At 50.8% G+C, this 13,935-nt stretch overlaps 3 protein-coding genes across 3 annotated transcripts; 1 reads left to right on the top strand and 2 right to left on the bottom strand.

The window, feature by feature from the left end:
- Positions 1 to 843: 843 nt before the first annotated feature.
- COL26b_013294 (uncharacterized protein) lies at positions 844 to 2,063 on the top strand (the record flags this gene model as incomplete). Its single annotated transcript, XM_053185914.1, has 2 exons — positions 844 to 1,727; positions 1,784 to 2,063. 2 exons carry the CDS (start codon positions 844 to 846, stop codon positions 2,061 to 2,063), a joined length of 1,164 nt encoding a protein of 387 aa, XP_053030142.1.
- A 6,946-nt stretch (positions 2,064 to 9,009) lies between these two features.
- Positions 9,010 to 10,487, bottom strand: COL26b_013293 (uncharacterized protein; the record flags this gene model as incomplete). Its single annotated transcript, XM_053185913.1, has 3 exons — positions 9,010 to 9,831; positions 9,901 to 10,006; positions 10,057 to 10,487. 3 exons carry the CDS (start codon positions 10,485 to 10,487, stop codon positions 9,010 to 9,012), a joined length of 1,359 nt encoding a protein of 452 aa, XP_053030141.1.
- Positions 10,488 to 11,699: 1,212 nt separating this feature from the next.
- On the bottom strand, positions 11,700 to 12,688 carry COL26b_013292 (uncharacterized protein; the record flags this gene model as incomplete). The annotated part of the gene is made up of 2 exons (XM_053185912.1): positions 11,700 to 12,240; positions 12,309 to 12,688. The coding sequence occupies 2 exons, from the start codon at positions 12,686 to 12,688 to the stop codon at positions 11,700 to 11,702; spliced, it is 921 nt and encodes a 306-aa protein (XP_053030140.1).
- Between the last annotated feature and the right edge of the window lie 1,247 nt (positions 12,689 to 13,935).

The raw sequence follows: 13,935 nt of genomic DNA, 5'->3' as shown, positions 1-13,935 counted from the left end.
CCAATGGCCTGTTGCTGTTGCGTCTTGCGTCTACTACGTTCCCGGCGGCGATGCAATACTTTGCATTCCGCTCTTCGTTTGGTGCTTTTTTGCGATGACAGCTCCGGGAATGCCCAATTCCGCGGCAATGGCTTCGTCCCAGATTTGCATGTTCAGATGGAGCTTTCCCTGTAGAATCAAGCTCTATCGAAGTGTTCTCAGGGGCTCCATAGGAGCTTGTAGGTTTAAGAGACATAAGGTACCGGCTAGACCGTGTCACCACCGGCGAATCAGGCAACCGTTCCCCGGGATTCGATCCGATCATCACGGGGCCAACACACTCACTCTCGCCGTACCCCCGTACCACCGGCGCCCCCAGCTGCTTGCACTTTCCCACGATCGACTTGGCACTTTGTTGGCGATCCCGTACCCAAGCCTGCCCAGCGCAGCAAGCGTCGTTGTTGTCGCGCAAAGCTAGGGAGGACTTCTCCACCCCCTTCCCACCCAAGGCGTGTTCGGTCTCAATCCCTGGCGCCGTCGTGATGTCGACCAAGACCCTTGTCTGGGGTTGCCGACGAAGTAGCCTGTGTTTGGGGGCCGCTGGGCAACAAGCTTGATTCTTCCGGCCCAGCGCGATGGGTATTGGCTCCCCTCTCGGTTTCGAGAAAGTGTTTGTCATGACTCTTCATCCGTTGGTCGCGCCAAGGAGTGAGGGAGACATGTTTCTTTAAAGAGTGTGCTCTTGCCCCTTCGTCCTCCCTCTTTGTGGCAGCCAGTCCGACAAGCTTAGGATTCGAGTGGAACAGCAACACCTTCTTTACACAGCCATACACAAAGCAGCAAGTCTGTCGACATCAACACACCATGCAGATCAAGAACCTTTCACTCCTGGCTTTGGCCGGCACGGCCTTTGCCCAGCAGTCGAACCTCACCGAGGTCCTTACCTCTCAGAACTCGACTCTGTCGACGCTCATCGGGCTCCTTGGCCAACAGCCCGCCATCATGCAGGGTCTCGCTCAGGCCCAGAACATCACCATCCTCGCTCCCTCCAACGCTGCTCTCGAGGAGTTCCTCAAGGCTCCTGCTATTATGCAGGCTGTTGCCGCGGACCCGGGCTTGGTCGCGGCTATCCTCTCCTACCACGTCCTGAACGGCACGTACTACGCCTCTGCCTTCACCGAGCAGCCTCAATTCATCCCTACCCTTCTCCAGAACGAGACTTACACCAACATCACCGGCGGCCAGCGCGTGCAGGCCCAGACTGTTGGCGGCAATGTCACCTTCTTCACTGCCCTTCGTGAGAACTCCACCGTCTCGCAGGGCAACCTGAACTTCACTGCCGGCACCGTCCACATCATCGACAAGGTCCTCTCTGTTCCGGGATCCATCAACACCACTCTGCAGCAGGCCAACTTGACCGCTGCCGTCGGCGCCATCCGCGCCGCAAACGTCACCAGCACCCTTGCTGCCGCCAAGGACCTCACCATCTTCGTCCCGAACAACGCGGCCTTCGCTGCCATTGGAAGCTTGGCCGGCAGCATTGCCTCTGCTGAGCTTGCCCAGATCTTGTCGTACCACGTCGTCGGCTCGGTCCTGTACAGCCCCCAGATCACCAACACTTCTTTGACTACTCTCGGCGGCGGCAACGTTACCGTCAGGGTCATCAACGAGACTGTCTACGTCAACGAAGCCAAGGTTGTTGTCCCCAACATCCTGGTCGAGAACGGTGTTGTCCATGTCATCGATGGGTAAGCAAATAACTGCACTTCGAATGTGAATGTATGGAAGACTAACGTGTGAATAGTGTCTTGAACCCCAACAACACCTCTGTCCAACCCGATACCTCTGCTTCGACTCGTGCCCCTGCCTACTCTGGCGCTAGCACCGCCACTGACGGAAGCAACCCCTTTACTAGCGGCGTTGAGGCTCCCTCCACCACTCCACCTGTTGCCACCGAGACTGGCGCGGGCAACGGCGGCGCTGTCCAGACCACTACCAGCAGCACCCAGGCCGCGCCCATGAGGACCGCCGCTGTTGGCGCTGCTGCCCTGTTCGGTGGTATGGCCGCATACATGAACATTTAAGCAGGATTTATGGTACAAGAAAAGCGTGAGGGGGTGCAGGTGCGAGGAGGATTTGTTATACCATGAGAAAGAACGATGTTTTACCGTCTGACTTGCAGATGTTCATTCATTTATATCGTCAATACCCTGAGAGGAGTGTTTTGTAATAGTAGTACGAGAGTGGATGAGGAAGGTTTTGTAAGATTGTAATGAGAATATCGTCATTGCAGAATCAGTACCGAAACAAGTACCAGTGTGAAAGAAAGAAGTACCAATGTCGGTATGGCATGTGAACTTGGACAAGGTATTATCACCCATCTCTGTGGCCGTGGCTGACACAGTCCACTTTACACTCAATTGAAACTGTTTCTTGCACAGATATAGGTCCCCAACTCTGCTGACTATGACGCTTCAAGCACAGGACTAGAGGTTCCTAGGGAGAGAAGCGCGTTAGGTCGGACAGAAGAATGTAAAAAGAGTTTCAATTGAGGTGTATATAAAGAAATCTGACGTAATAGATGAACTTCCATGAACGCACCTGAAAGTTGATAAGGGAACAACAAAATCAACGGGCTTATGATGTGCCGTAGGATATAATTGGATTCGGCGATATGAGACTCGGACTTCGGTTAGAAACGCATGATTTGGTGCTGGGAATGCGGAAGTATCAACCTTCTTCTAACTCAACACCGCTGAACGTCCGGTCTTTTGAGTGGCCGTCCAGGATTCGCCCCTAGCCACACGACTCAGGATCCAAACAAGCCGTACTTTGAGATTAGTCGCGACTGTGCGGTTATATCAGCACTTGCGTGCTGTTTCAACGCCCTTTGGTGGTGGTGGCCTAGGAATCTTTCAAATCAAAAGAAGTGCTAGGCGATGGCTGCTTATCACAATGAGAAAAGGAAACATTATCCATGGATGATGGCATTTGAATCGCCACTGTTTAAGCGAGAACGCCGAATATTGCCATGCGTTGCCAACTCCAGCTTGGGTGCATTTCCGGACACTCAGATGTTCATCTGTTGACAATACTACGCAGTGAATTCCGCCGGCCAATGTACTGCACAAAGACCGCATAGACCAGCTTAGCATACAGGCAACCAATTTGATGCCATGTCCAAAATCAGCATGAGCAAGTAATGGCTTCGAGAATAACGCGAGAGTTTTACGATATCACTTCTGGATTGTTGGTAGATCAATTCCCCCTTTTGACTGAAGTAACTCGAAACTTTGCCGAACTAGAGCCAATGACGCTCCAACTGTTTGATGCTCGGGTTCGCACTTTCGTCCGTGAATCAAAAAAAACGAAGAACCAACAGGTAAATTTTGCCGGCCCGGAAAGCCATCTGAATGTTTTCGCAACTCTTGCGGAAACCTTGTGGGGGAAGCCCAATGGGAGAAACTCCCACCGGCAGCCGGGCCAGTCTGGAGCGTGCCCGCCAGAAAGCATGAAACATAGGGTTCAACTCTACTGCGCGTGCGGGCGAGTACGAGAGCTCCGTAAGGCAGCTGAAGTCCCTGCGCTTGTGCCTGGAGGCCCGAGCCTTGCATTACCACGCCATTTTCAAACTTGTTGGTGCCGTCGGCCGAAGATTGGCGCAACTCTCGGGTTCGTATGACGGCGATTGGGCCGGGATGGCTCTTCGTTCTCACCTCCTTCATATCTAGGCGGGGTACTTGATAGGCCAGTATTCAGGCGACATGTATTGACTTCAGTCTTCTAGAGCAATTCCATTTGAGCCCAATCCTTTATTTCTGCCCACCAAAAAAATAGCTAAATGGTTCGTCGTCGCCACGTGGGCGGGCCGTAGTCGCATACGTCCAATGCTTGCTCCTTCAGCACTTCCGCCTGACGTTGATGATGGAGTTGAGGTTCCAGACACTCTGTATCTGGTTTCTCTGTGGTGTTGCCTTGGCCCAGAATGCGACTGAGCCGCCAGCGCCGTTGCCGGTGAACGGTTCGCAGCCGACGAATGGTTCAAGCAATACGAATGGCACGTCTCCCGTCTTCGCTCCGTGCGCTGTACGTTCTCAAGCTATACAACCGTGGTGTCTTTGCTGATATTGTCAGTTGGACTGCATATCTCGAGAGGTTGTCCTGTCGCCCTGCCAGACTATCGACAACACAACATGCGTCTGCAACGACCAAGGGTTCTACAAGCAAATGGAGAAATGCATCATGGCGGGATGCACTCCACGAGAAGGAATCGGTGAGCAGGACAACATCCCTCTTGCTTTCCTAACGCCATTCCCTCGTACTTATGCGCTACACAACAGCTACGCAGAAGGCCAAGGCGGATTACTGTCACGACCCCGTTCGCTCGCAGGTAAAAATGCTCTACGGACTTCGTTCGCTAGAGATAGCCGCCTGGTTTCTGGTTTTGTTTCGATTTTACGCTCGCTGGGCTACACGATTACGATACGGGTGGGACGACTATGTAATGATGGCAGTAGCGGTAAGCATATCCTTGCGAATCGACAGCAGAAGACGGAGAACTAACATCTGGTAGATAATATACATTCCCGAGCTGGTCATCAGTCAGTTGAGTATGCCTGATCATATCGCCATTCGCAAGCAGGTTCTAACCATGCTGCTAGTGGATGACAATGCCTTCGGTCGTGACACTTGGAACTTGGAGTGGGACAAGATTATGCTGGGTCTGAAGGCAAGTCTATCCGATACACGACGCTTGCTTATCCTAACCCACCATAGCTCTTTTTCGTTCAAGAACCGCTCTACTTACTGCAGCTGGGACTTACGAAGATTTCTATCTTATTCTTGTACTTGCGAATCTTCCCCGGACGACGCTTCAAAAGAATCACATACGCCTTTATCATCTTCGTCGCCGGCACCACGGCTGCCCTCGTTGGCGGATCCATCGTCGAATGCTGGCCCATTGGATATTTCTGGGAGGCATGGAACACAGAATATCTGATTCACACCACCAAATGTCTCAACTTGACGGCGGCGGTGTTTGTCGCGGCGGGGGCTTCCATATTTCAAGACATCGTTATGATTATTCTTCCCATACCACCCCTGCTGAAAACGCAACTACCGAGAAAGGACAAGATAGGAGTCTCTATCATGTTCATTCTTGGCCTCCTCATCACGGGCGCAAGTTGCTTTCGCATGCAATATATCAACGTTGCATACTCACCCAACCCTTTTTGGGACTTCGAGCCAGCCTTGCTTTGGTCTCTTGTCGAACTTGCCATGTCTTTCCTCGTCACAAGTCTTCCAGCAATACATAGCTATCATACCCAGATAGTAAGGCCTAAAGTTAGGGCTTATCTCCAATCACGGCGCGAGGCAAAGTCCTCCCAGAACAGCGGCAGTGGGCCAAATGGGCAAATGCAGAGCAATGGACGATCCCGTTTTAGGACTGTACTGGCAGGAAGAGGGCAAAGACGCGCAAAAAACAATCTAATATCGACACTACTTTTCACGCCAATATCGTGGAAGTCATCTGCCGACCGAGAATCTCGTCAAACGAGAGAAGGGTTTCCGACGCCACAGGATGAAAGTGTTTTTGGGAGCAAAGCCCCACAGATCTCACTTAAGGATCTTGGTGGAACTCCAGGGCTACGAAGTCTCTCTGATGTGGTTAATAGGAGAGACTCAATACAGGAAGAAAGGGAAACGGCACACGGTTTGGCTTGGGCTAGTAGGTCCGCCCCTCAAAATACCGGGTCAAAGGTTGGAGGAGATGATACCATATCCCCGTCAAAAAGTACACAAACGCCAAAGAGTTGGCTTGTAGGAGATGACATCGTGTAGAAATCAAAGACATAGAAAACAACACTTGTGCATCCACTTCGAGTAGCGAAAGAGACGAAGTTAATTTTGCTCAGTCAATCCTTTAGCTTTAGGAAATCCTTACCGCCTTTTGTAAGCGCCTCACAATCAATTTAGATATCAGTTGAAAGGCTTGTTCTTGAAACATTCGGCCTGTGATAAGCCACGGTTGTTTTCTGGATTATCTTAGATTAACAACATGCGTAAAAACAGTCCGTGAGAAGACAAGCTCTAACAGAATTGAACCGCATGGATTATCATCCAGGACGGAAATCAGACCAAGGATAGAAAGAGGCATAGGATCGAATCATCCTAAGGATTGACTTTCCGAATAGCCGTTTAATTAATTATCAATCATCATGGTCAGCTTCAAATCCGGTAATCCGAGTCACGTGCACATAAACCGTGGGTAAAGGCTCCGCTTGTAGATCCGGCAATGTGGAGATTGATCCGGAAGAAAATCTCTTTTGTGGAGCTCCGATCCGCCGATACCGGCTGCCGTCAGCCGGGTCAGGCAGCATCTGACGAACCTGGGAAAACTGTGGGAGACCTTGTCAACTCTTGCGAAGCTTACCTGAAATCTGACAGCTGCGATACGGTGCCTGCGTCAACCGTCCTTTTCGCCCACCGCAAGTATGAACAAGGATAGCAAAGTCGTGATCATCGGCGCCGGCGTATTTGGTTTGTCAACGGCTGTACAACTTGCTATTGAGGGATTCAAGAATGTTGTGGTGGTTGACAGACATATGCCACCTGTATGGATTTCCGTCAACGTTCTCGACGCAGGGCGATGGCTGATAGTTTAGCAGGTTCCAGACGGATCGAGCTGCGACATCTCTCGCGTCATACGGTTTGATTACGCCGATGAAGACTATTTGAATGTTTCATACGAGGCCTACCTCAAATGGAGCAAAGATCCAAAGTTCAAAGACATCTTTCATCCCTCGTCATACATACTGACGGGTAGCATGACCGGCGGAGATGAATCCTGGATCGACAGGACGACCAGGCAACTGAGCAACAAGGGCTTGGCCTGGACCAAGCTTGATGATGCCGCGACCGCTAAGAGAGCATTTCCAATTCTTTCCGGCAAGCTTGCCGAGCCAGGATTCAAAGGCTACTACAACGACGCAGCAGGATGGGCAGACGCCACAAAGGCAATCATCCAGCTTCGAGATGAGTGTCTTGAACTGGGCGTTTCTCTCATCTCGGGCCCAGCTGGAACCGTCGTTGGTTTTGATACGGACTCAGAGAACAAGATTCGATCAGCCCAAACACTCGGAGGCATGTCAATACAAGGGGATCACTTTGTCTTAGCCGCGGGCGCTTGGTCGTCTAACCTAGTTCCAATGTATAACTCAACACTGGCGACAGCGCAGGTGATAGCGTACACTCCTCTTTCCGACACGGAAGTGCAAAGGTATAAGAAGTTGCCTATCTATGCGAATTTCAACACCGGCTGGTTCAATTTTCCTCCACACGCAGATACGAAAACTCTGAAGATGGCAGTGCACGGATGGGGTTACACTCGTACTCCTAGCAAGGGGGAAGCGTTAATCGAGGCAAACATCTCTACACCCCGGGTGTATCCAAGTCGCGAGCGCCCCAACTTCTGTCCCTCTGAGGGAGAAGAAAGGCTCCGAAACGGACTTCGCGAGATACTGCCGGAACTTGCCGATCGCCCTTTTGAAAAGGTGACCATGTGCTGGTACACCGACACTCCATCAGGGGACTTCATCATGGACTATCACCCTGACTACCAAAATCTGTTTGTGGGAGGAGCAGGAAGTGGACAGTAAGTTGGGATCATGATTCAAAACCTAAAAAATTGGTTGTACTAACGGCTGTTGCTCGCAGTGCTTTCAAGTTCCTCCCTGTCCTGGGAGAATACATGTCACTAGGGCTGAAGAGAACGTTGCCTGCGAATCTGTCCTCGAAGTGGCGATTCAGAACGGAATACAAGGATCGACCCGATGCTTTTGAGGGAGACGGGAGCCGAGGGGGCCCTGCCCGACGTGAACTTAGCTTAGAAGAAAGAGTCCGCCTGGATTCGGTGGTAAAGAGTCACCTCTGAAGTCGTAGAGCAGGAGGCTCACAAAGGTCATTATCTTAATTCGATACATATTCTATGATAAGGGCCGTCTGTTCCCTCATCCGATATCCCGTATTTTGCTATTCCTCGACAGCGCGGATCATTTACCAGCCCTTGTTTGTCGCAGCCCAGTCGCGGATCCAGGAACATCGACAGCGGAACTAACCCCAGCTTCTGTTGAAGGCATAGGCAATCGTGCTAGCTTTAAGAAGGCCTCCTCTTCCGCCACTTTGGCCAATCTCATTTTCTCAGCTTCCGCTGCCAAGCGGGACCGAGTAGCTTCCTCTTCGCTCATAGCAGGATCGATACTCCCATGTGATTCACTTTTCACATCGTCCCATCGCAAACCTTGTCGGCGGTCCTTCTCTTTCTTGATGTTCTCTCCAAGCTCCGTAGTCGTATTAAGCTGCACAGTGTACATCGGGTTACCATTCTCACCCGCTGAAGGAAGCATTCCTCCAGGCTTTGATAACGGGATAGCCCTGCACGCTGCCACCAACGCACAGTGAAACCTATTGCTACGTTGAGAGCGAAGTTTGTCGTCGGACCAGTTGTTACGATGAGTGAACGCCAGTCGAAGCTCCATCTTATTGAGTTCATGGAGGCTGACGACATTGAGGCCCAAGCTGTCCGGAACGAAGTCTCGTGAATTGTTGCTGAGAAATTCCTCCATAATAGTGCGTAGGCGTATAATATCCTTGAAACCGGTCCTGAAGTCCACAAACATTGAGATTCCTTGTCGGTTAATGCCTGACCTTGAGAAGTTCTCAATGCGCTTCTGAGAAAGTCGGTCATTGGAAATTTGCAGATCACAACCGTTGTCGAGCCGCCTGAAGACCGTGTACAACAGGGACTGGCGTTTGACGATGCACTGAGTTCCAACAGTAGAACCAGGATTGTAGACGTTGACAACGTCTCCCACGTCGTAGGGATGATCAAAGAAGACGAACACGATCCCCACCAAAAGATGATGGAACGTCCGGCCGACCGCAAAGGATAGTCCGATCGCCAGACTGGAGAGAATTGTCTGAATCTGTTTGATAGCCGGCACGTATGCAACCACTTTGACCAGTGTAAGCCTATGACCACGTGGAATATTGGGCACGATACTCACTGATAAAGAATATCATGACAGCTGCAAGAATAAGCAGGAGAAACCAGTCGAATGTGTTGATGCAGTGGTCCATGTTGGTCATGTTGCGATAGATATTGTGTCGAGTTTTCCCACCTTCGGTGACTATGCCAATGAACTCCTCAATTCGGATGTCGGGACTGTTGTTTTCGTTCACAGTCTTGAATATGCGAATGGCCTCTTCTTTTCGGTAAGGGCCAAGGACGTCGATGATGTCGTTAGCAGTGAGACCTGATTTGCCCTCTGCCACAAGTGGCAGCCATATGCGTCTTGCCAACGCTTCAGCTGAGACCGGACTGGCCCATGCCCGCTCGATAACTGCGTAGGTACTTGCAGGTCGAAGCCAATGTGCATTAGGATCGTCTGATATGAAATTGCCAAAGAGACTCGTCATTTTGTAGCCGTCGATACCCATCCGGGCGAGGTAGCTGCTGACCCTCGTTCGGCCAGACGCGTGGGCATCACCTTTGGCGTTCCGAATGAGCATGTCTTCTCGGGCGAATAAGGTTCGATGAGGAGGGTGAAGATAAACAGAAGCGTCGTATAGTGTGATCAGCGCGTTTTGCAACTCTCTTGTCCGGGTGAGTTTCACGTTGTCGCCCCGATAATGGTAGTGAATCGTGATGTAGGTGATGAAGATCTTCTCGATGAAGTAGAAGCAGACCCAAAGGATCAGTTGCTGGAAGACATCGGCAACGACATCATCCCACCAAAAAGCGTCTGCCGGCTTGTTGATGTTGACCGCCAAAAGATTGTTGTCTACAATGCACTGCAACAAGATAAGTGTTAGTCAGTGCACTTCAACTACGGCTAGTATGCAGTAAAAGGAGTGACAAACCGCTGCGAAGAAGATATAGGTGACTAGTGTTGTGCCGAGGAACGCTATCGGTCGCCGCATGAACTTGAAAGCCCTCCAGTACTTTTGGTGGGAGGGATTCGTGTATCTATATTGGTTAAGGTTTGGCCGACGAGATATTCAAACTGGCCAACATACCTGGCAATGAGCCTGAAGAAATATGGGAATCCAAGACCAATGAGGTCTGAACCTACGGCTGCTATCCATGTGACCATCAACCACAGGCAGATGTAGAACACAAGGTTGGTGTACTGTTTTGCTTGAATGCTCTCAATGGTGCTGTCATCGGCAAACTCGGCGTCGTTGCTCAGGACAATTGTGGGCACAAGAAGTGCCACGAAGATGACAGCAGAAATGAGAAAATATCGAAGAGCCCACCAAAATAGTCGGCGTCTGTGATGAGCCTTAACAACGGGTGGAACTTGCTGTTGGATCGCCTCCGAATTCGTTGGAAATGCTTCTAAGCTTTCAATCTCCCGAGCCCCCGGGATAGGCTGGTACGCTTTGGTATCGGCCCATTTTTTGGTCGGTGAGTCTTGTGTGGCGATGGACTCAATTTGAGGAAGCATCTGAGAATTGTAATTTGTGCCCGGCAGGCTCGATGAAGATGACCCAGGTGGAAATGGTTGAGGCATTGATTGGGATTGCTCCTGTTGGCTTCCTGGGACTGGTTTCCGGTAGCTCGGCGGGAAGCTGTCTCGCGGACTCGAATTCATATTTGCCTGCAGCCCCGGTGAATTCAAAAAAGATACGAAGGTAGTTCAAATCACCAGAAGCAAGGTCGTGCAAGATAGTGGGTTATCCAAAACTTTTCAGTCTCCCTCTATTTACAGCACAGCTGCAAGGCATCAGCTCATTGCGGCTTATTCGAGGGGCTGTGATGTCCACCCCACGCAAGCCACTTGTCAGAAGTGCTTTCTATGGTGGATTTACTAGAGTGATTCTTGGCTTGAAATGGTGGTTTGAGAACAAGTGAAGGGTCTCATGTGCGGCGACTTCAGGGCGTTTCTCGCGCCATCAAATTTTAAGCTCTGGCTTGCCAAGTCTAGTGCTGACGGACCCAATCCTTTCATAGCCACCATGTGCACTCTAAACTGTCAATTTTTGCAATTTCCAACATGATGGGGGAATGGATCTGAAAAAGGATTCCTGGCGGCGCAGGGCTGAAGGCCGGTCTGTGAACAGACCAGTGGCTGAAAGGGCACGTTTGCAAGCGCGGCATCAACGCGACACTAGCCTAACGGTAAGAACTTTATGGTGTCGGCTTTGCTCTAACCGTTGATCATCGTTCCCACCACTAAGGCTTTAAAACGTGGCCCAGCCGCTCGCTCCATCAAGACTCATGCCTTTTTATTTTGTTGCCTGGAGCACGTCCCGCAATGCAATTCTGACTCGAAAGCGAGCTTGAATGTGGTGGCTAAGGCTGCGGTCTCAGTTGTTTTTAGCGACTCAATGGTTCGTGTCCCTTGTGAAATGACTGGCCGAACCGCGCCTCAACGGCTTCAGTATTTCGACGCAACGGTGCAGTGACATGGTCTTACGGGTTACGCGCAATAGCAACATCAGACTTCAGGGTCTTGTACACAAGGTAGAATGAGAAACAACCTCGGGGAAGCTTGCTGTCAATCTGCACTTCCATCGGATACAGGTATGATTGATAGGTTCTTGAAGCTGTGGATCTCAACAAGGCACTGAGGCGGAAGGTGGTGTGGGTAACTATTGATCTGGATAGAAACCATTTACTGCTAGCGGGCTGTAAGAGATTGATGTATCGTACATGTTTACTCGTGGTCATCAGAATGAAAAACAAGAGCTCGAACTTCAATGCTTTCTCGCGGCGGTGCATCTGGTCGAGCGGTGGGATCGACAAATGCCGTGTGGGGCACTCTTCGCGCCCTTCCATCCGTCTTGGTATCAAAGCATTTGATCAAGATAACTTCCTCCGGCGTAAGGCCCGCTTTGTAAAACCACCGGTGTTCAGCCCGATGCTTGACTTGATAAGTCTCTCCACGCCGGTTAGGATAGATGAGATCCGTCACAACCAAATCCGAGTCTGACACGGAGCCGGCCTCGGCGACGGCAAGTGGGTCTCGCAGGACCGTTTTGATGGGTCGCCAGACGTTGATGATCTGCACGCGGCCCTTGAGCAACTCTTCGGCATCTTCCGGCAGATGGTGGGGCACACGGGAGAGCGCGGCCTTGTACGACTGATCGATGTGAACCCTCTGAACGGGGCCGTGGGAGACCCGATCCTGGGTTGCGGCACTGGGCGGCTGTCGGCGAATGGTGTGATCGAAGATGAAGATGCGATTTGCTCCAGTGCTATGTAAGTTGTCAGCCAATCTCTTTCTGGGCTTCCAGACGCCGCTATTTCAAGGGGAAACCCGTACACGCTCTTCAACAGCTGTTCTACCTCCTTATAATATCCCGACTTGATCTGGGCGTCGTCAAGGAAGTGTTTCTCAGCGGATTGGTGACGATGGATCTGAAAGCCATGCTGGTCCAGAGTGTACTTCTCTTCATCCCCAGACACATCACGGATCTTGACTTGATGAGTCTCGAACGGTCTGTTGTAAGTCTCAGGCTTATCGACATAAGTGGGATGCGGCGGCGAGCCGTCCTCGTTTTCATTGTGGTAGTGCAGCTCTGCAAGCACCTCTCTCTTCAATGCAGGTGGTGATGTGATGCTCTTGGTTGGTTGATTTTGTGTCGAACCAAAATATGGTGGACCCTCGGAAGGGACAAGATGTTGAACAACGGTCGTGGCCATTGGGCTGGTAGATCCAAACACAGTGGATATGGGAATGAATTTCTGATGAATCCTGAGGCTGGTGCAAAGGCACAACATCTGGCAGAAGCAGGGGTCTGGTGTGAATATATACCCCAGATCTACATGGTCCCCGCAAGCACGCAATTCTCGTCCGACAATTAGTGTCTTTGGATTCATAAGCCGCCCAACGAAAATGATCTCCGTCCATTACCAATTTCTCCGCACATGTTCCAGATGTACCGGGTAGACACAGATACCGGTTACACGTGATCTTGACGCGATTTCAAATCAGCCCGAGGCTCAAAGGAGGCCAGTGGATTAGTCCGCCGGGGTAGCAGATGTGTCGTACGATACAGAAGACGGAGCGATCATCCGAGTGATTAATAATAATGATCTTGCTCATCCTCGCTGAAGGTTGAGGCGCGGCTATCTCGAAGACACTTTATCCACAGAGCAATGAGGTAGGCTGTGAAATAAATTGAGTATCCGTTTTCACGATACAGGGATTTCGATTGTCAAGGCTAGCGCGACATAGTTCTTATTGATAGAATAATTCTACACGGTAGCTCCAACTCAACAGCTTTGAACGCTAGTACGGCATCACCCATGTAGTTTTTAGTCTATTGGAGTATGAACAAGTTTGGTAATCGTTGTTCCATCGCTAAGCACCTCTTCCTTCTCTTCAATGCTGTAGCCTCTCCAACGCGGGACTAAAATGGTCCAGACGTACCAGTAAACCACGCCGGCACCCAAGCTTGGAAGTTGATCAGCAGTTAGCCACATAGAGTAGGGGCGTAAGATAGGTACGAACATGCTAACGCCAACGATCGCGTATGTTGCGTAGAATAAGCCGTTCGACGGCTTAACTTTGGGTGGAAAGAATGGTGCGGCTAGCAGAGCCAGACTCAGACTGATTCTCAGAATCACAGCCGGAACCCAAGCCTTGAATGGTCTCTTGAGATCGGGTCGCTTGAACCTTAACCATAGAAGGCCGCCTCCCACTGCCAATGCCATAAACTGGCCTGGATATCCCTCAACCTCTAGAATGAAGGAATAGACTTCGCCAGAAGGAGGAAGCGCAATGACCAGGAACGACGGGATATAGTGAACCAAAAGGCCACCCAAAGGTGAGTTGAACGGCTTCGTGGATGAGAGAATATTGGAGAAGGGGAGGAATCCTTGCCGAGCAATCTCCTGTTTCAGTCGAGCCTAAAAATAGTTAGCAATCATCAACAGTTTCAGTCGAT

This window comes from Colletotrichum chrysophilum, assembly GCF_026319265.1.
Source record: "Colletotrichum chrysophilum strain AFK26 chromosome Unknown scaffold_218, whole genome shotgun sequence".
NCBI classification, from domain to species: Eukaryota; Fungi; Ascomycota; class Sordariomycetes; order Glomerellales; family Glomerellaceae; genus Colletotrichum; species Colletotrichum chrysophilum.
This window is presented reverse-complemented; position numbering and strand designations above follow the sequence as displayed.